The sequence below is a fragment of the Rhinoraja longicauda genome, chromosome 9 (genome assembly GCF_053455715.1).
Source record: "Rhinoraja longicauda isolate Sanriku21f chromosome 9, sRhiLon1.1, whole genome shotgun sequence".
NCBI lineage: Eukaryota > Metazoa > Chordata > Chondrichthyes > Rajiformes > Arhynchobatidae > Rhinoraja > Rhinoraja longicauda.
This window is the reverse complement of record NC_135961.1, coordinates 69,534,670-69,555,486: the sequence shown is the minus strand read 5'-3', so window position 1 is coordinate 69,555,486 and position 20,817 is coordinate 69,534,670. Positions and strand designations below refer to the sequence as shown.

Genomic DNA, 20,817 nt, shown 5'->3' with positions numbered 1-20,817 from the left:
GTCATGATCAATGGTGTCTCTGCTTATATAATGCAGATGACATGACAAGAATAGTGCCGTTACCTTAGGAACTTGATCCAAGTCGGTTCTTGATTTGTCTGCAACAATAGGAATATAATGATTAAAACAACATCATGGCATGGGTGAGGTAGACTGGGTCAGGCCTGGCACTAATCCCTGTTCACCAGCACTAACCTGGCACTGATGTGGACAGCTGCTTGGGATGGCTCTCCCAGCCATGGACACAGCAGTGAGATGAGGCAGAGGTGCTCGTGGTGGGCAGGCTGCAGGCTGCTGGCTGCTCGGGGGCAATGTTCCTGTAACAGTTATAGACTTTCACATGGGGTGGAGGTTTACATAGCATTGGAAAGGCTTGGATAGAGTGGACGTGGAGAGGATGTTTCCACTAGTGGGAGAGTCTAGAACTAGAGGTCGTAGCCTCAGAATTAATGGAGTGGCCTAATCCCCAGAGAGCGTCACAGGACGTTCTTTTAGGAAGATGAGGAGAGATTTCTTTAGTCAGAGGGTGGTGAATCTGTGGAATTATTTGCAACAGAAGGCTGTGGAACCAAGTCAGTGGATATTTTTAAGGCAGAGATAGATAGATTCTTGTTTAGTGCGGGTGTCAGAGGTTATGGGGAGAAGGCAGGGGAATGGGGTTAGGAGGGAGAGATAGATCAGCCGTGATTGAATTGCGGAGTAGACTTGATGGGCCAAATGGCCTAATTCTACTCCTACCACTTATGACCTTATTAGGAGCATTTCTTAACTGTCTAAAGTATCTTGCATCTCAGCTATATTTCAGTTAGCTTCATGTGAAATTACACATGCAAAGGGGGATGAAGTGACCTTACCATGGCTACGTGCAGTGGGTGCAAGTGTTCGCTCTAGTCCATCCTTAAGCGGGCAGGTTTCCTTACACTTCTCATGAAGCTTCTGACGCTAAGAATGAGAATTGCATTGCATGAGGTCAAACAAATATCAAACTTAAAATATTATCATAAAAATAGAATATTAAATTGCATATTTGATTTGAGATTTAGATAGAATCAGTTACATTTTATAATATGTATATTGAAATGCAGATGCTGGTTTAAACCAAAGATAGACACAAAAAGCTAGAGTAACAGCGGGACAGGCAGCATCTGTGGAGAGAAGGAATGGGTGACATTACGGGTCGAGACCCTTGTTCAGACTGGTTAGGGATAAGGGAAACAAGAGATATAGACGGTGATGTGGAGAGATAAAGAACGATGAATGAACGATATGCAAAAAGGTAACGATGATAAAGAAGACTGGCCGTTGTTAGCTGTTTGTAGGGTAAAAATGAGAAGCTGGTGCGACTTGGGTGGGGGAGGGATGGAGAGAGAGGGAATGTCGGGGCTACCTGGTGAGAGAAATCAATATTCACACCACTGGGGTGTAAGCTGCCCCAGCGAAATATGAGGTGCTGTTCCTCCAATTTGCGCTTAGCCTCACTCTGACAATGGAGGAGGCCTAGGGCAGAAAGGTCAGATTGAGAATGGGAGGGGGAGTTAAAATGTTGAGCAACCGGTAGATCAGGTAGGTTAAGGCGGACTGAGCGGAGGTGTTCAGCAAAACGATTGCCGAGACTGCGCTTGGTCTCACCGATGTAGAGAAGATGACACCTGGAACAGCGGATACAGTAGATGAGGTTGGAGGAGGTGCAGGTGAACCTCTGTCTCACCTGGAAAGACTGTTTTGGTCCTTGGATGAAGTCGAGGGGGGAAGGTAAAGGGGCAGGTGTTGCATCTCCTGTGGTTGCTGGGGAAAGTGCCTGGGGAGGGGGTGGTTTGGGTAGGAAGGGACGAGTTGACCAGGGAGTTGCGGAGGGAACGGAAAGCAGAAAGGGGTGGAGATGGGAAGATGTGGCCAGTGGTGGGATCCCGTTGGAGGTGGCAAAAATGTCAGAGGATGATGTGCTGTGCGACGGCTGATGGGGTGGAAGGTGAGGACGAGGGGGACTCTGTCTCTGTTGTGACTGGGGGGAGGGGGAGCAAGGGCGGAGCTGCGGGGTACCGAGGAGACACGAGCGAGGGCCACATCTATGATGGGAGAGGGGAATCCCCGTTCCCTAAAGAATGAGGAAGAAGTGTAGTCGAGATAGTTGTGGGAGTCAATGGGTTTGTAATAGACGTCAGTCAATAGTCTATCTGCTGTGATAGTGACTGTGAGATCAAGAAAGGGGAGGGAGGTGTCGGAGATGGTCCAAGTAAATTTGAGTGCAGGTTGGAAATTGGTGGTGAAGTTGATGAAGTCAGTGAGTTCTGCATGGGTGCAGGAGATAGCACCGATGCAGTCATCAATGTAACGGAGGGAGAGTTTGGGGATAGGGCCAGTGTACGCCTGGAACAGGGATTGTGCAACGTACCCTACAAAGAGGCAGGCATAGCTGGGGCCCATGCGGGTGCATAAAGCTACGCCTTGGACTTGGAGGAAGTGGGAGAAAACGAAGGAGAAGTTGTTGAGGCTGAGGACCAGCTCCGCTAGGTGGAGGAGAATGTTCGTATGTAGAATGTTAGGAGAATGTTAATAGTACATTTGAAATAAACAACTTTAATCAACTTTGCACAAACTTTGTCAAAAAAAGTATCATTTTAGAAAGCATTGAATGAAAGCATAAAAGATGATGCAAGAAAATCTGTGGTTACAGAAAACTAATAGTTGAAGATATTGTCCAGTGAAAACTTTGCCTCCAAGTTGCAGTTAAAACTATGACAAAGATTCATCTTCTGCCAATGCTTACTGAAGTAGTGTTGTGCAGGTAGGATGCAAAGTGTTCCTTGGTGATGGGCGGGAGGTAGAAGGAAGGCATAACTTCGGTCTCCATAAAATCTAGCCCCCATGTTTTTGTGAAGAAATCGGACTCCCTCTTGGAGAGCCTGGGGTCGTTCAATGCTGCTGGGAGATTCACTTTGGAATGATATACGGTCCACCGATGCTGATCAGCCACCACTGAGGGGCTATCACCTAAACTGCTCGAATTCCCTGCAAAAATACAAGGCATTGCACGCATGACAGCAATGAAATAATCAGTACTAACACAAGACAACCCCAGCAGCCAAAAGCATCCCAACATCTAGCACCAAAAATGCACTGTGCTTGAAAGAAATGTTCCTCTCCCTTGTACAACATGCCACAGACAATACCGTTTAGTCTCTCTCTCTCTTTCTTGTGTTAGGAAACACAAAGGTAGATGGAACAATCACAACCCGTGAATACACAGCCCCTGAATGCACAGCCCGTGAATCCCTTACAATCAGAGATAAGTGAATTTAGAATGGGATACAAAGAAATGGCAGAACAGTTAAACGAGTACTATGGTTCTGTCTTCACTAAGGAAGACACAAACAATCTCCCAGAAATACATGGGGACCGAGGATCTAGTGGGAGGGAGAAACTGAAGGGAATCCACATTAGTCAGGAAATGGTGTCAGTTAAACTGTTGGGACTGAAGGCAGATTAATCCCCAGGGCCTGATGGTCTGCATCCCAGGGTACTCAAGGAGGTGGCCCGAGAAATCGTGGATGCATTGGTGGTCATTTTCCAATGTTCTCTCAACTCTGGATCAGTTCCTGTGGATTGGAGAGTAACCAATGTAACTCCACTTTGTAAGAAAGGAGGGAGAGAGAAAACAGGGAATTAAGACCAGTTAGCGTGACGTCGGTCGTGGGGAAGATGCTGGAGTTGACTGTTTAAAGATGTTATAGCAGTGCATTTGGAAAGCAGTGACAGGATCAAAGTCAGCATGCATTTATGAAGGGGAAATCATGCTTGACAAATCCAGAATTTTTTGAGGATGTCACAAGTAGAATGGATAAGGGAGAGCCAATGGATGTGGTGTATCTGGGCTTTCAAAAAGCCTTTGGCAAAGTCCCACACAAGATATTAGTGTGCAAAGTTAGAGCACACGGTATTGGGAATATAGACATGGATAGAGAACTGGTTGGCAGACAGGAAGCAAAGAGTAGGAATTAACAGGTCCCTTTCAGAATGGCAGGCAGTGACTAGAGGGGTGCCGCAAGGTTCGGTGCTGGGACAATATATATTGTAATATATATTACAATATATATTAACAATTTAGATGAGGTAATTAAATGTAACATCTCCAAGTTTGCGGATGACACAAAGCTGGGTGGCAGTGTGAGCTGTGAGGAGGATGCTATGAGGCTGCAGAATGACTTGGATAGGTTGGGTGAGTGGGCAGATGCATGGCAGATGCAGTATAATTTGGATAAATGTGAGGTTATCCACTTTGGTGGCAAGAACAGGAAGGCAGATTATTATCTGAATGGTATAAGAAGATAACTGCAGTTGCTGGTTTAAACCGATGATAGACACAAAAAGCTGGAGTAACTCAGTGAGACAGATAGCATCTCTGGAGAGAAGGAATGGTTGACGTTTCGGGTCTCGGCCCGAAACGTCACCGATTATCTGAATAATGTCAGATTAGGAAAAGGGGAGGTGCAACGAGACCTGGGTGTGCTTGTACATCAGTCACAGAAAGCAAGCATTCAGGTACAGCAGGTAGTGAAGAAAGCTAATGACGTGTTGGCCTTCATTGTGAGAGGATTTGAGTTTAGGAGCAAGGAGGTCCTACTGCAGTTGTACAGGGCCCTGGTAAGACCACACTTGGAGTATTGTGTGCAATTTTGGTCTCCTAATTTGAGGAAGGACATTATTGCTATGGAGGGAGTGAGCGTAGATTCACCAAGTTAATTGTCGGGATGGTGGGACTGACATATGATGAAAGATTGGGTCGACTGGGCTTGTATTCACTGAAATTTAGAAGGATGAGGGGATCTTATAGAAACATATTAAAAAATTTCACTGAGAGAGTTGTGAATCTGTAGAATTCTCTGCCACGGAAGGCAGTGGAGCCCAATTCACTGGATGTTTTCAAGAGAGTTAGATTTGGTTCTTAGGGCTAACGGAATCAAGGGATATGGGGAAAAGGCAGGAGCGGGGTACTGATTTTAGATGATCAGCCATGATCATATTGAATGGGTCGAAGGGCTGAATGGCCTACTCCTGCACCTATTTTTCTATGTTTTCTATGAAATCACGACCCGTGAAATGTTCCTCTCCAAACTATAACATGCGACAGACATTACAACTCATGGTCTGCACTTTCACTCTCTCGTGTGAAGAAACACAAACCTAGATGGGACAATCACACCCTGTGTGCAGAGCAAATAGGTTGCTTGAGAAATTACAGAACTTTATTAGCCACTAGGACCACTGTCATTTTTGGAATCTAATGAGCACTAATGTAAGTACTTAAATGCAATCGGTAACATGGATTCCAACAAATAATCATGCCACTGTAAAACTGAATTATTTTTAAGGCGATTTTGCAATGATACAACAGACATTTTCCGATAAAAAAGGGACATAAACACTGCATGATTATCCTGATCCAGTCATTCACTCGGGCAGTTTAGATGTGGAGCAAACATCACACCACTAATGCATCAATGGCCAACATTAAAGGCATACAATCAATGCAAAGTCAGTTATATCCAAAAAGAGCAAACATAGAACTCAAACATGAAAAACAATAGCAATAGATTTATCAAACAATGATTTTTTTAAAAAAGAATCTAAAAGTTCCTCTCCAGCAGGTTTTGAAAATCAGTCCAACGTAACCGTCAATAAACTCTCTCGGAGAATCACATTAACGGATCCTGGTGTATTTTAGGAATGGAACAATAGAAGGGTAATGTTGGCCCGCTCCAGCTCTCTCAAAGATAAGTGATCCCATCCCTTACCCTTCCCACAAATCCGGAAGATGTTTTCAAATTCATGTTTTATGTGGAATGTCTCACCTCATCTAGTACACCTCATTGTCCATTATGTGCTCAACAAGTACTGCTGATTTGTGTCATAAGGTCATATGATAGTAGAAATAGGCCATTCAGCCCATCAAGTCTACTCCACCATTCAATCATGGCTGATCTATCTCTCCTTCCTAACCCCGTTCTCCAGCCTTCTCCCCATAACCTCTGACATTTGTACTAATCAAAAATATATCTATCTCTGCCTTAAATATATCCAATGACTTGGTCCCCACAGCCTTCTGTGGCAAAGAATTCTAGATTCATCACCCTCTGACTAAATAACTTTCTCCTCATCTCCTTCACAAAAGAACATCCTTTAATTCTGAGGCTGTGACCTCTGGTCCTAAACTCTCCCACTAGTGGAAACATCCTTTCCACATCCACTCTATCCAGGCCGCTCACTATTCTGTACATTTCAATGAGGTCCCCCCTCATCCTTCTAAACTCCAGCAAGTACAGGCCCAGTGCCGACAAACGCTCATCATAGGTTAACCCACTCGTTACCAGGAACATTCTTGTAAACCTTCACTGGACCCTCTCTGGAGCCAGCACATCCTTCCTCAGATATGGCGCCCAAAACACCTTTTGGGAATCCTGCACCAGCACTCCCAAGTTCCTTTGCACCTCCGATTTCTGGATTCTCTCCCCATTTAGAAAATAGTCTACACCTTTATTCGTACTTCCAAAATGCATGACTTCACATTTTTCTCCACTATATTCCACCTGCTACTTCTCTGCCCAATCTCCCAGCCTGTCCAACTCCTTCTGCAGAGTCCCTGCTTTCTCTGCACTACCTGCCCCTCCACCTATTTTCGTATCATTCACATACTTGGCCACAAAGCCTTGAAATTACTTGTCCAAATCATTAATATACAATGTGAAGAGTAGCAGCTACAGCACCGACCCTTGCGGAACTCCGCTAGTCACTGGCAGCCAAGTAGAAACAACCCCCTTTATTGCCACTCTTTGTCTTCTGCCATCCAGCCAACCTGCTGATATCTGCCCTTTCATACCGTGGGCTCCCATCTTCCTGAGCAGCCTCACATGTGGCACCTTATCAACGGCTTTCTGAAAATCTAAGTAAACAACATCTACTGACTCGCCTTTGTCTGTCCTGCTATTTACTTCTTCAAAGAATTCCAGCAAATTTGTCGAGCAAGACCTCCGCTTCACAAAGCCATGCTGACTTCGGCCGATTGTAACGCCAACTTCTAAGTACTCTGTAACCTCATCTTTTTTAATGGACTCTAAAATCTTACCAACCACTGAAGTTAGACTAAACAGCCTGCAGTTTCCACTATTCTGCTTTGCTTCCTTCTTGTGCAGCGGAGTAATATTGGCAATCTTCCAATTATCTGAGACCTCTCCTGTCTCTGGTGATTCTTGAAATATCACTGTCAATGCCTACACAATCTCTAAACCCTAGGGTGCAGTCCATCTGGCCCAGGTGACTTATCCACCATCAGCCCTTTCAGCTTCCCAAGCACCTTCTCCCCAGTAACAGCCACTCCACTACCTTCCACCCCCTGACTCTTGAATTTCAGGCACGTTGCTGGTGTCCTCCACTGTGAAGACTGATGCAAAAAAGTTAGTCAACTCCTCTGCCATTTCTTTATTCCCCATTATCACTTCTCCTGCATCATTCTCCAGCAGCCCAACTTCCACTCTTGCCTCTTTCTTACTCTTTATATAATAGACAATAGACAATAGGTGCAGGAGGAGGCCAAACGGCCCTTCTAGCCAGCACCGCCATTCAATATGATCATGGCTGATCATTCTCAATCAGTACCCCGTTCCTGCCTTCTCCCCATACCCCCTAACTCCGCTATCCTTAACTGAAGAACAACTCTTGCTATCCTCTTTTATATTATTGGCTAGCTTACCTTCGTATTTCATCTTTTCTCCCCGTATTGCCTTTTTAGTTACCTTTTGGTGTTCTTTGTGTGAGACACTGGAAAAGAGGTGGGCAGGTGAAAGAGTGGGACGTCTACAATAACGTTACCTGTTGGTTCCTTGGGGCAGACATCTGGCAACAATCTAACAGCTTTAAAGGTTTTCAGTGAGAGCTCCATTTCTTTTTTGAACTTTCCATCACTGCTGCTTGGATGAGGCACTGGTGGAGAGCTATGACTCGAGGCCATTGCTCAAGGACATCCCAAGCTTGTGCCCAGCTGCACACAGAGAAAGAAAATGTCATCAATCAAGAAACACAAGGAAGGCACGAAAAGATTGCTTTTAAACCAGCAATTATTGTTTGGATCAGAGACATGGAAAACAACAAAACACAAAACAAACAGGCTGCAAACATTCATTAACACCTTCCTCAGGAGAATACTAAACATCTGGTGGAGAGACAAAGTAAGCAATGTGGACCTGTGGAAAAGAACAAGCCAGGATCCCATTGACTTACAAATTCGAAGAAGAAAATGGAGTTGGATTGGACACACCCTCAGAAAACCTGCCACAAACATCACCCGGCCACAAACATCACCCGGCAAGCCCTGGAATGGAACCCCCAGGGAAAAAGGAAAAGAGGTGGCCCCAGGAACAGCTGGAGAAGAGGTGTCCAGGCAGAAATGTCTGGGAGTGGGTCAACTGGGGAGATCTCGAAAGAACCGCCAACGACCGAGTGAGGTGGAGGACATTTGTCAATGGCCTATGCTCCCTAGAGGAGCCAAAGGCTTAAGAAGGATTAATGAAGTTTGAACTTTCCGTCATAGCAATCGCTTCAAAGGATGCTAAAAAAGTTTGAAGAAGGGTCTCGACCCGAAACATCGGCCATTCCTTCTCTCCTGAGATGCTGCCTGTCCTGCTGAGTTACTCCAGCATTTTGTGAATAAATACCTTTGATTTGTACCAGCATCTGCAGTTATTTTCTTACACTAAAAAAGTTAGTATTCTTTAAAAAATCAGAATCAGAATCTACATTTCTCAAAGTTTGTAGTATGTGTATTAATGTTAGTACATTTCTTTAAGTACAGGTGCTCCTCAACTTACGATGGGGTTGGGTTCCGAGAAACCCATCGTAAACCGAAAATATCGTAAGTTGAAGCGCATTTAATACACCTGATCACGTGGCCGGAAGCGATCGGTGGCTCACTGCCGTCGCCCAGCGTTTGCACCATTGTGAAGTCAAAATATCGTAAGTCGAAGCATCGTAAGTCTGGGAGCATGTGTATTCTCCAAAATTTGTGAAAAGTTTTTATTAATACAGTTCAAATAAATTATGAAACTGAAACTTGAGCAAAAGTTCAAATATTGCTGCAGCAGTTTGAGATAGTCAGAGTGATACAGCAGGGAAACAGACCCTTCTGCCCATCTCCTCTAACAAAGATGTCTACCTGACCTAGGCCCATTTGCTCACCTTTGGCCCCTATCCCTCTAAACCTACCCAACCCAGGGAGCCGTCTAAATGTATTTTAAATGGGATTGTGCACAACTTATGCTGGCAGCTCGTTCCATATATCCTTCCATGCAGATTATTCCAATGTTGTCAATTATAAAAGACGAAATTGCGGAGCATTTGGATCGCAGTAACAGGATCGTTCCGAGTCAGCATGGATTTACAAATGGGAAATCGTGCTTGACTAATCTACTGGAATTTTTTGAGGATGTAACTAGGAAAATTGACAGGGGAGAGCCGGTGGATGTGGTGTACCTCGACTTTCAGAAAGCCTTCGACAAGGTCCCACATAGGAGATTGGTGGGCAAAATTAGAGCACATGGTATTGGAGGTAGGGTACTGACATAGATGGAAAGTTGGTTGACAGACAGAAAGCAAAGAGTGGGGATAAATGGGTCCCTTTCAGAATGGCAGGCAGTGACTAGTGGGGTACCGCAAGGCTCGGTGTTGGGACCGCAGCTATTTACAATATACATCAATGACTTGGATGAAGGGATTAAAAGTACCATTAGCAAATTTGCCAATGATACAAAGCTAGGTGGCAGTGTGAACTGTGAGGAAGATGCTATGAGGTTGCAGGGTGACTTGGACAGGTTGTGTGAGTGGGCGGATGCATGGCAGATGCAGTTTAATGTGGATAAGTGTGAGGTTATCCACTTTGGTGGTAAGAATAGGAAGGCAGATTATTATTTGAATGGTGTAAAGTTAGGAAAAGGGGACGTACAACGTGATCTGGGTGTCCTAGTGCATCAGTCACTGAAAGGAAGCATGCGGGTACAGCAGGCAGTGAAGAAAGCCAATGGAATGTTGGCATTCATAACAAGAGGAGTTGAGTATAGGAGCAAAGAGGTCCTTCTGCAGTTGTACAGGGCCCTAGTGAGACCGCACCTGGAGTGCTGTGCAGTTTTGGTCTCCAAATTTGAGGAAGGATATTCTTGCTATTGAGGGTGTGCAGCGTAGGTTTACTAGGTTAATTCCCGGAATGGCGGGACTGTCATATGTTGAAAGACTAGAGCAACTAGGTTTGTATACACTGGAATTTAGAAGGATGAGAGGGGATCTTATCGAAACGTATAAGATTATTAAGGGGTTGGACATGTTAGAGGCAGGAAACATGTTCCCAATGTTGGGGGAGTCCAGAACCAGGGGCCACAGTTTAAGAATAAGGGGTAGGCCATTTAGAACAGAGATGAGGAAAAACTATTTTAGTCAGAGAGTTGTGAATCTGTGGAATTCTCTGCCTCTGAGGGCAGTGGAGGCCAATTCTCTGAATACATTCAAGAGAGAGAGCTAGATAGAGCTCTTAAGGATAGCGGAGTCAGGGGGTATGGGGAGAAAGTAGGAACGGGGTACTGATTGAGAATGATCAGCCATGATCACATTGCATGGCGGTGCTGGCTCGAAGGGCCGAATGGCCTACTCCTGCACCTATTGTCTATTGTTGTTCCAATCAAAAGAACTCCTTTCCTTGCATCATTTACATCCTCAGTTCTTCCAATTTTGTCGTCAGAATTCATCGAATAGAATAGACCATGTACTGGAAACACACGCATGTATCTGGATATACACATTCATACACTGAGTCACTCTCGTGATCTAGGTTTTGGATATAATGTGCACTCATAAACCTTCAACTACTCACTCTTTAATATAGGGGCCACATAGCCAAAATTCTAGAATTAAAATCAGGTAATTGAATGGGATAATTTAAGTGTGATGTTTTAAAAAGATAACGTCCGTGGAGAAATATAAATATGAAACAATTAGCAAGACTGGATTAGAGTACAGGAAGATCCCAATGAATGGCAATGCTAGCTTGAAGGGCCAAATGGCCTCCTCCTGCACCTATTTTCTATGCTCCTAAAAAGCAACGGAAGACTGAGTTAGCCAGGTACATTAATGTTCTTTCCTGAAGAAGGGATATTACATACAATTAAAATGTTGAAACATGGTGTTGCAACTGGCTGGGAAAAGCCAATTGTTCATTGACAACTAAGACATTCTCTCTCTCCTCAGCTGAAAGCATGCTTGTTTAAACATTCCCAGTTCTGGTCCATGGTCCTTGATGCAAAATATCTGTTACTTTCCCCATTGATGCTGCATGACTTACTGAGTGCTTCGAGCATTTTATTTGGGATTTCTAACACCTGCAGCCTATCCTCCCTAGTCAAACCGCATGTCAAAAACCTTGGCGTGATATTTGACTCTGCATTAAAGTTTGACAAGCAAGTCAACGCTGTGGTAAAAGCCAGCTTCTTCCAGCTTCGTACCATAGCTAAAATCGGCTTCGTACCATAGCTCAGGTCGGCCGATTTGGGGCTACTGACTATCCCGTGGTCTAGGCTTAAGCTCAGGGGTGACCGCGCTTTTGCGGTTGCAGCTCCTAGACTGTGGAACAGCATCCCTCTCCCCATGAGAACTGCCCCCTCCATCGACTCCTTTAAGTCCAGGCTCAAAACCTAATTCTACTCCCTAGCGTTTGAGGCCCTCTGAGGGGGCGCTGTGAATTGTTTATGTATGTGTTGTTATGTTTGTGTGCCATTGTATGTTCGTTCTTAGTACCTGAACTGATGTACAGCACTTTGGTCAACGTGGGTTGTTTTTAAATGTGCTATACAAATAAAATTGACTTGACTTGACGCATCTTGCTCCAATTCATTGTTCCATGACATTGCTGTGTCCCAAACATTATGGTGCCCTGAAATGGGGGGATTATGTATAAACACTGCTGTAATTTCTACATGGTGAAACCAAAATGTATAAAAATACCCTTTATTAAAATCTGACAATGTGCACTTTAACCACATGTGATTTTTTTCTATTACAAATCTCAAATTGTGGAGTACAGAGGCAAATAAATAAATGATGGGTCTTTGTCCCAAACATTATGGTATGGTTTTGTATTTCTTTCCATTAAATGGTCCATGCCATCTATCCCCACATTCCACCTCCTTTTGGAATCCTAACTCCCCACACTGTTTTGCATCAATGTTAAAATTGTACCGATACACCCAAACCAACTCATCGATGTTGATCAGTCGTCAATAGTGCATCTGCTGAAACCTGAGGCACAGCCCTGCGTATCTTTCACTGGTTTACCACAAGCAGCTACTTCCTATCCCCACCAATCTTTTCTTTTTGATTTGCAGGAAGGAACTGCAGATGCTGGTTTACATGAAGATAGTCACAAAATGCTGAAGTAACTTAGTGGGTCAGGCAGCATCTCTGGAGAAAAGAAATGGGTGACGTTTCATGGGTGACGTTTCAGGTTGAGATGTCAGGGGAGAGGGAAACTAGAGACACGGAAGCCTGTCCCGCTTAGTTACTCCAGCATTTTATGTTTGTCTTTTCTTCTTAATGTCTGCCACTGCCCCTTATATTCCTGAACATATACATGACCCCTCAAATTAGAATATACACATTGAAAAAATAAAATTTCCCTCGTGTGAAAACATCCCATGGAATTTTAACTAAGGTTACTTCTTATTCTTCCAGCTTTTGTGAAATTGGTGTACTCTACTGTGACTGATTGAATGCAATTAAAAATTAATGCATACATTTGTGTATTGGTGCTTCTTACGTGCAAGAATTTCAGAAACAGACAGAGGGCACTGGTGCTTTTAATTCATACTGGAAGCAAAATTGGAACCGAACTGTACCTTGAACGATTTAAAGGGAACTTGCCGTTTTACAATAATGCCTCTCTAAACTTATTTATAGATTTGGGAATGAGGAATAATGAAAATATCAAAGCTTATAGAAAGGCAGCATGGTGGGGTGCAGTTGCTGGCAGCAACCTGCTGCCACACTTTGGACACCCCATTAGACAATAGGTGCAGGAGGAGGCCATTCGGCCCTTCGAGCCAGCACCACCATTCAATGTGATCATGGCTGATCATTCTCAATTCATTCTGACTATGACCACTCTGGGTCGTATTTATACATTCCCTACATCACCTGGACTAACCAGGCTGCTCTTGGGTACTCCCCAAAACATCACCACGGTACTCCCCAAAACATACTGCTGGCAACAACTCTGTCTGTAGATTGGTGGCAGAAAAATCTTTAAAAGTGGAACATCAAATGGTTAATGTTTTATAAATGAAAGCATAAATCTGCTCATGCACCACAAAGTAAACCAAACATTGAACATATGTGAACCCGTGCATGGACCCTGCACTAGAATCTTTGACCAGCCTGGACTACCAGCTTAGTCCCATCAAGACAGTGCGAGCCAGCAGCACTCTCGCTGAAAGATCCTCCAAATGCACTGCGAGGATAAGTGAAACAAGACCAGCAAACTCTGAGACCTATCCTCCCCAGCGTGAAGGCCGTACTTGCGTTCAGTTCCTGCACTGGGCAGGGCAGAGCATATTGTTTGCATGCCTAACACCACACTCCTGAAACGAGTACTCTATTCCCACCTCTATCACAGGGAGATATTAACAGATAGACCCCAGAGAATGGCGACAGAAGAGACCAGGGCCAGATTGGAACCCCTGCCTGAGGAACCCCTGTCCCATGGCCACTCCTGCATTAAGGCAGCATGGTGACCCTCGTCCATGGGCTGGGAGCACACCATCCTCCCCATCACAGAAGATTTTTCAGTTCCCACCCTGGCCACATCGCAGAAACCCCCAAATAAAAGAGAAAAGATCACCCTCAATCATGAAGGACTGCCGAAGGAGAGCCATCCTTTAGATACAATTTCTAACCAATCATTGACTTCCTACACCAATCGTTAAGTCACAGAGTCTGAAGAAGGGTCTCGACCCGAAACTTCACCCATTTCTTCTCTCCAGCGTTGTTGCCTGTCTCGCTGAGTTACTTCAGCATTTTGTTTATTCAGTCACAGCACATGTACTGAGACCAGTACTGATTGCCATTCTTTACAAAGGACATGAAGATGATGATGAGGTTAACTGGGATTATACCAAGGATGCAGACACTGGCTAAGAGGAGACTCGATGGAGCGGCAGCTAGCATTAGAGCAGCAATATTCTGTGCCCAGAAGGGGAGACTGGCACTACACATTCAACATACTTTGACAAGACATGCAGTCTAATAGACTGGCGGAATTGCATTAAAGGAATAATTAAGAGTTATTATATTAAACCAGCGCATCACAGTGGTGTAATTATTGGCTATTGACTTTGGAGTTGGGGCATAGAAATTGGTCGTGTGGCAGAGTGATTGAGGCCTGCCATTCGATGATCGTCCGTGCACCAACGCCAAAGTCAAACATCAACTATTAAACAGCTACTGACACGTTCCGTTTCTTGCTCACAGCCCTCTGATCATCACTTAAAATGGTGTGCTATTCCCTCCATGCAGTCCAACGGATGAAATTCAGTGTAGCAAAGTGTGGAGTCATGCATTTTGGTAATAAGAATAAAGGCATAGATTTCTTCTAAATGGGGAAATTATCCAGAAATTAGAGATGCAAAGAGACTTGGGAGTGCTGGTGCAGGACTCCCAAAAGGTTAATCTGCAAGTTGAATCGGTTGTCAGGAAGGCAAATTCAATGGTAGCATTTACATTAAGAGGACTGGAATACAAAAACAGAGATGTGATGCTGAGGCTCAACAAGGCGCTGGTCAGGCCGCATTTGGAATATTGTGAGCAAATGTGGCCCCATATCTGAGGAAGGATGTGCTGGCTCTGGAGAGGGTCCAGAGGAATGATTCCAGGAATGAGTGGGTTAACCTATGATGAGCGTTTGACAGCACTGGGCCTGCACTCGCTGGAGCTTAGAAGGTTGAGAGGGGGAACTCATCAAAATATACAGAATGATAGGCAGAGAGAGAGTGGATGTGGAGAGGATGTTTCCACTGGTGGGAGAGTCTAGCACCAGAGGTTATAACCACAGAATTGAAGGACACTCTTTTAGAAAGGAGGTGAGGAGGAACTTCTCTAGTTAGAGGGTAGTTAATCTGTGGAACTCATTGCCACAGAGGGCTGTGGAGGTCAAGTCAGTGGATATTTTTAAGGCAAAGAAAGACAAGTTCTTGATTAGAACGGGTGTCGTTATGGGGAGAAGGCAGGAGAATGGGATTAGGAGGCAGAGATCAGCCATGATTGAATGGCAGCGTAGATTTGATGGGCCGAATGGCCTAATTCTACTCCTATAACTTGTGACAAGTGTAGTGCACAATTCTAGCACAGGCACTTTGAAATATCTAAATATCGGGAGCTATCGGCAGCGGCAGCGTGTTCACCCGCCCCGGATCGCGGGGCTTGGGTCGGCCCGCCGCGGACATTTCACCGTCCGGCGCGGCCTGGAACGTGGCATCTTCAACAGCCTGACCACGGGAGAAGACGGCAGGGGAAGAGAAAAGACATTCTGGCCTTCCATCACAGTGAGGAGGGGACTGGAGGAGACTCACTGTGATGGATGTTCTTTTGTGTTTTGTGTTGGTTGGGGTTGTGTAATTTGCTTATTTTATTGCTCTTATTGTTGGACTGTGGGTGACGAAATCTCGTCCAAAAGACTTGTTTTTTGGATGACAAATAAAGATATCCTGAATCCTGAATGTCTCAACTAACAAAGGAATATATACTATGTTGAAGGTATTTATTCACAAAATGCTGGAGTAACTCAGCAGGTCAGGCAGCATCTCGGGAGAGAAGGAATGGGTGACGTTTCGGGTCAAGACCCTTCTTCAGACTGACCTGATGAGTTACTCCAGCATTTTGTGAATAAATACCTTCGATTTGTACCAGCATCTGCAGTTATTTTCTTATACTATTCGTGTTTTAATCAAACATCCTTGTGAGGCAGTGGCAGGAACTACATGCCGCACACAAGCTATGGATTAATTAGCATCATATATCCATGCATGATATTCCTCCCCGTATACTCTGTGCTTTGGCTAAGAATGCTGTGTAATGTCCTTATCTACCCATCCTGTGACCTTCAATAATCACTAGGCATATATTCCACTATCTCTCTCCACATTTCTCAGCATCCTCCCATTTCTTGTCATTGAGTCATAGAGTGATACAGTGTGGAAACAGGCCCTTTGGCCCAACTTGCTCACATCGGCCAACATGTCCCAGCTACACTTGTCCCACCTTTTGGTCCAGATCCCTCCAAACCTGTCCTATCCATGTACCTGATCAGTCTGAAGAAGGGTCTCCACCCAAAACGTCACCCATTCCTTCTCTCCAGAGATGCTGCCTGTCCCACTGAGGTACTCCAGCATTTTGTCTATCTTCGATTTAAACCAGCATCTGCAGTTATTTCCTATCCATGTACCTGTCTGACTGCTTCTGAAAAGTTGGGATAGTCCCTGCCTCAACTACTTTCTCTGGCAGCTTGTTCCATACATCCATCACCCTTTGCATGAAAAGGTTACCCCTCATATTCCTATTAAATCTTTCCCCTTCACCTTGTATGTTCTCTTGACTTGTTCCAGCTCCCCAAGTGGATACCTTACACTTCTCACAATTAAAGATCCATTTGCCACTTTCTGCACAACCAACCAGACCACCTCTGCTCCCAAAGTGAACATTTTTCCTGATTTCCCCAGTAACAAGGTTATTTTTAAAAACAAAATATCTGCAAAATGTTACTGATGCTGCTACATTCAAGTCTTAATTATTGATATTTCCATTTACAACAAAAACCAGAGAAAATAATTGACACAAGGAACTACAGATGTTGAAATCTGGAGCGAAACACAAAGTGCTGGAGGCATTCAGCAGGTCAGGCAGCATCTATGAAGGAAATGGATAGGTGATGTTTCTGGTCGGGTCCCTTCTTCAGCAACGTAGAAGATTCCACTTTGTTTCTGTAGTCTCTCTCGGCTTTCCCGATGGACTTCCGGAGGTCAAGTCTGGCTACCTTGTAGGCGTTGAGGTCGCCTGAGTTGAAGGCAGTAGTCCGTGCTTTAAGTTTAGCACGGATTTCCCGTCCGACCCAGGGTTACTGTTTTGGGTAAGTGCAGATGGTGGCTTTTGGAACCACATCATCGATGCACTTACTTATGTAGCCTAAGACAGAGCCTGTGTATTCGTTGATATTGCCTTCTGCTGCGTCTTCAAACATCTGCCAGTCAGTTGTGTCAAAGCAGTCCTGTAAGGTCTCATCAACCTCATTGTTCCATTTATATATGACCCTGGAAACCGTTTTTTCCTGTTTTAGTTTCTACCTGTATCCAGGCAGCAGTAGAATGGAACAGTGATCTGCTTTGCCAAATGCAGAGGTGCTTATAACAGTCTCTGAATAGCTTCTCCACCTCCTCAATTTATTGTCAGTGATGGAGAAGTGGCCAAACTGATGTTGGGCAGCAAGGAGAAGGGCCCACTTTTTTGACTGTAAGTGGGTAACCAATCCTCAATTCAAAACTGATCTTAAGAAAGGGTCCCAGCCTGAAATGTCGCCACAGATGCTGCTTGACCCACTGACCTCCTCCAGCACTTTGTGTTTTACTGAAGATTCCAGTCTCTACTGTGAAAAATAGTCAAAGCCTCAGAAATTTTACTCCTTGCTTCATCTAACAGTCTGGAATATACTTCATCCAGGCCTGGCGATTTATCCATTTCCTAAAAATCTCTTCATACTTCCTCTTCACCTGTACATATATCATTCAATATTCCAACCCCTCTTCTGTAAGAGCCTTACCCACATTCTCCACCTCCACATTGGTTTCTGGGTAGAGGTGGAGAGGATATTTCCCTATCAAGGAATCTCAAACTAGGGATCACATTCTCAAAGGTGGTAGAGGTTTAAGAGCAAGAGGAAGAGAAATCTCTTCATTCAGCCAGGGTGGAGAATATTTAAATTCTTTCCCCATAGTGATCATCCACTGTTTGCATTCAAAACACAAATCCATTGATTTCTGGTTATTAAAAGTAGGGATATGCACCCGTACGAGAATATTGGTCCCATGTTCTGAAGTAAATATGTGAAATTAATGTACAAAATGCTACACATCTTCAAATAAAACCAAAAGCTAAAATGGCGAGTAGTCTCCTCACTAAAACTGACACTGCATGCATAACCGTTATTTTCAAACCATTGAATTTGAAATGTTTTGGTTAACAAGGGTCTCCATTACAGAGGAGAGAAGGTCGCATAACGTCAAACGAAATCAGTGTAAAACAGGGGAAACAGATCAAGAATGTGTTTTTGTTGAACAGGCATGACAGAGCCAGGACATGAACAGACGACATCCACTGAAGACAGGCACAAAGTGTTGCCCGCGTTTGGTCCATATCCCTCCAAACCTGTTCTATCCATGTACCTGTCTAACTGTTTTCTTAAATGTTAGGATAGTCCCAGCCTCAACTACCTTCTCTGGCAGCTTGTTCCATACACCCACCACTCTTTGTGTGAAAAGGTTACTCCTCAGATTCCTATTAAATCTTTTCCCCATCATCCTCGATTCCCCTACTCTGGGCAAGAGACTGTGCATCTACCCGATCTATTCCTCTCATGATTTTGTACATCGAGTAGATCATCCCTCATCCTCCTGCGCTCTATTCCTACTCAACCTCTCCCTATAGCTCACACCCTCTTGTCCAGGCAACATCCTGGTAAATCTTTTCTGAACCCTTTGAAGCTTGACAATATCTTTCCCATAACACTGTCCAGAACTGAACACAATACTCTAAATGCAGTCTCACCAACATCTTATACAATTACAACATGACCTCCCAACTTCCATACTTAATACTCTGACTGATGAAGGCCAATATGCCAAATGCCTTTTTGACCACCTTATCTATCTGCGACTCGACCTTCAAGGAACCATGCACCTGTACTCCTAGATCCCTCTGCCCTACAACACTACCCAGATGCCTAACATTTACGGTGTAGGTCCAGCCCTTGTTAGACATCGCAAAATGCACTTCTCTGCATTGAATTCCATCAACCATTCCTCACCCCACCCGGCCAATGGATCCAGATCCTGCTGCAATCTCTCACAACCGTCTTCACTCTCTGCAAAACCACCCACTTTTGTATCATTAGCAAACTTGCTAATTTTGCCCTGTATGTTCTCATCCAAATCATTGATGTAGATGACAAACTGTAACGGGCCCAGCACCGAGCCCTGGGGCACACCACTGTGGAGAATGAGTGGGTGACGGCTCGGGTGGAGACCCTTCATCAGACGGCGAGGCGAGCAGCGCTGGGCAACAGAGAGAGTGCGGACAGGGGCACGGGCACGGGCACGGAGCGGGGGCGGGAGCGGCCACACAGCTGCGCCCCCCCCCCCCCCCGCCGCCTCTCATCGCTCAGCCACCGTCCTTGCCATTGCACTTTACGCGCAGTGTCACCGGTTAACGAGCCCGGCCTCACGGTGACATTGCCCGGCCATCGCTCCACAACAACCCGAGGCCTAACCGGGCCGGGCCCAGCCTCCCCCCCCCCCCCACCACCCGCGGGCAGCCGCGCAGTACCGGCCGCCACAGCCTGAGCCCGACCCCGCAGCGGCGGCCTCCCGGCCCGGCCCGGCCCGCCCAGCCAAGCGCGACCCCCCAGCCCCGCCCCGCGGGCTACCTGCTCCGCCCGGCCCCGCGATGCTGCCGCTGCCGCTGCCACTGCCGCCCGGCGCCACCATCGGTCCTCCCAGCCGCCGGCCCGGTCCAGCATGCACCGCGCGGGAGCGCCACGTGACCCAAACACGGAGACCTGACCACGTGACACGCCTCTCGCCGACCCACGTGACCCGCCTGGTCACAGTCCCCACGTGACCCCGGCTCCCACACATCCACGTGATCCCAACGCCGAGGTGTGACCCGCCTCCCACAGACCCCACGTGATCCCAACTCCCACAGACCCACGTGACCGCACCTGGCGCTGGGCCCACCACCCACATGACCCCGCCTCCCACACACCCACGTGACCCCGCCTCCCACATACCCACGTGACCACACCTGGCGCTGGGCCCACGTGACCACACCTGGCGCTGGACCCACGTCACCGCACCTGGCGCTGGGCCCACGTGACCACACCTGGCGCTGGACCCACGTCACCGCACCTGGCGCTGGGCCCACGTGACCGCACCTGGCGCTGGACCCACGTGACCGCACCTGGCGCTGGACCCACGTGACCGCACCTGGCGCTGGGCCCACGTGACCGCACCTGGCGCTGGGCCCACGTGACCGCACCTGGCGCTGGGCCCAGGTGCCCGCGGCCTCAGGTTGTCCGGAGGGCGGAGGCGCCGCATCAACAGGCAAGGCGCCTTGGCTCAACCCTGGTCCAGGTCCTGGCTGATTACTGCGTCCAGACCTCACAAGTGGTTACCTCGCGCAGGTCGGGGCGAGTAGAGCAGTGATTATTATTTTTTTTAATTTAAAATATAAAAGATGAAGTTTTATTTATTTATTATTGGTGTCATCACATAACTGTTTGCCAACATGTTAGTGCCACGTGGTTGACCTGTGCGAGACCCTTCACAGTGCGTGTGTCATGCAGCAGGTCACAGCTCAGGAGATGCTCCACAGTCTGCCGCCACAGCAGGAGCGTTCTCGTCGCGGTCCCTGTCAGATGCCACAAGTATCTGCGAATCCTGCCACCACACCACACATTATCCATCGCTACCA

General features: G+C 46.1%; 1 protein-coding gene across 3 annotated transcripts in view; it reads right to left on the bottom strand.

Moving 5' to 3' along the window:
* The window catches only part of vps54 (VPS54 subunit of GARP complex), an 87,174-nt gene extending 67,311 nt beyond the window's left edge, over positions 1–19,863 (bottom strand). For all 3 annotated transcript variants that reach the window (XM_078405694.1, XM_078405695.1, XM_078405696.1), the window contains exons 1-5: positions 19,772–19,863; positions 7,864–8,032; positions 2,768–3,009; positions 855–942; positions 64–98 (exon numbers count right to left, since the gene is read on the bottom strand). In XM_078405694.1, coding sequence (XP_078261820.1) covers positions 64–98; positions 855–942; positions 2,768–3,009; positions 7,864–8,002 — 504 coding nt within the window. In that variant the 5' untranslated portion in view covers positions 8,003–8,032; positions 19,772–19,863. The remainder of the gene's footprint in view (positions 1–63; positions 99–854; positions 943–2,767; positions 3,010–7,863; positions 8,033–19,771) is intronic.
* Positions 19,864–20,817: the final 954 nt, after the last annotated feature.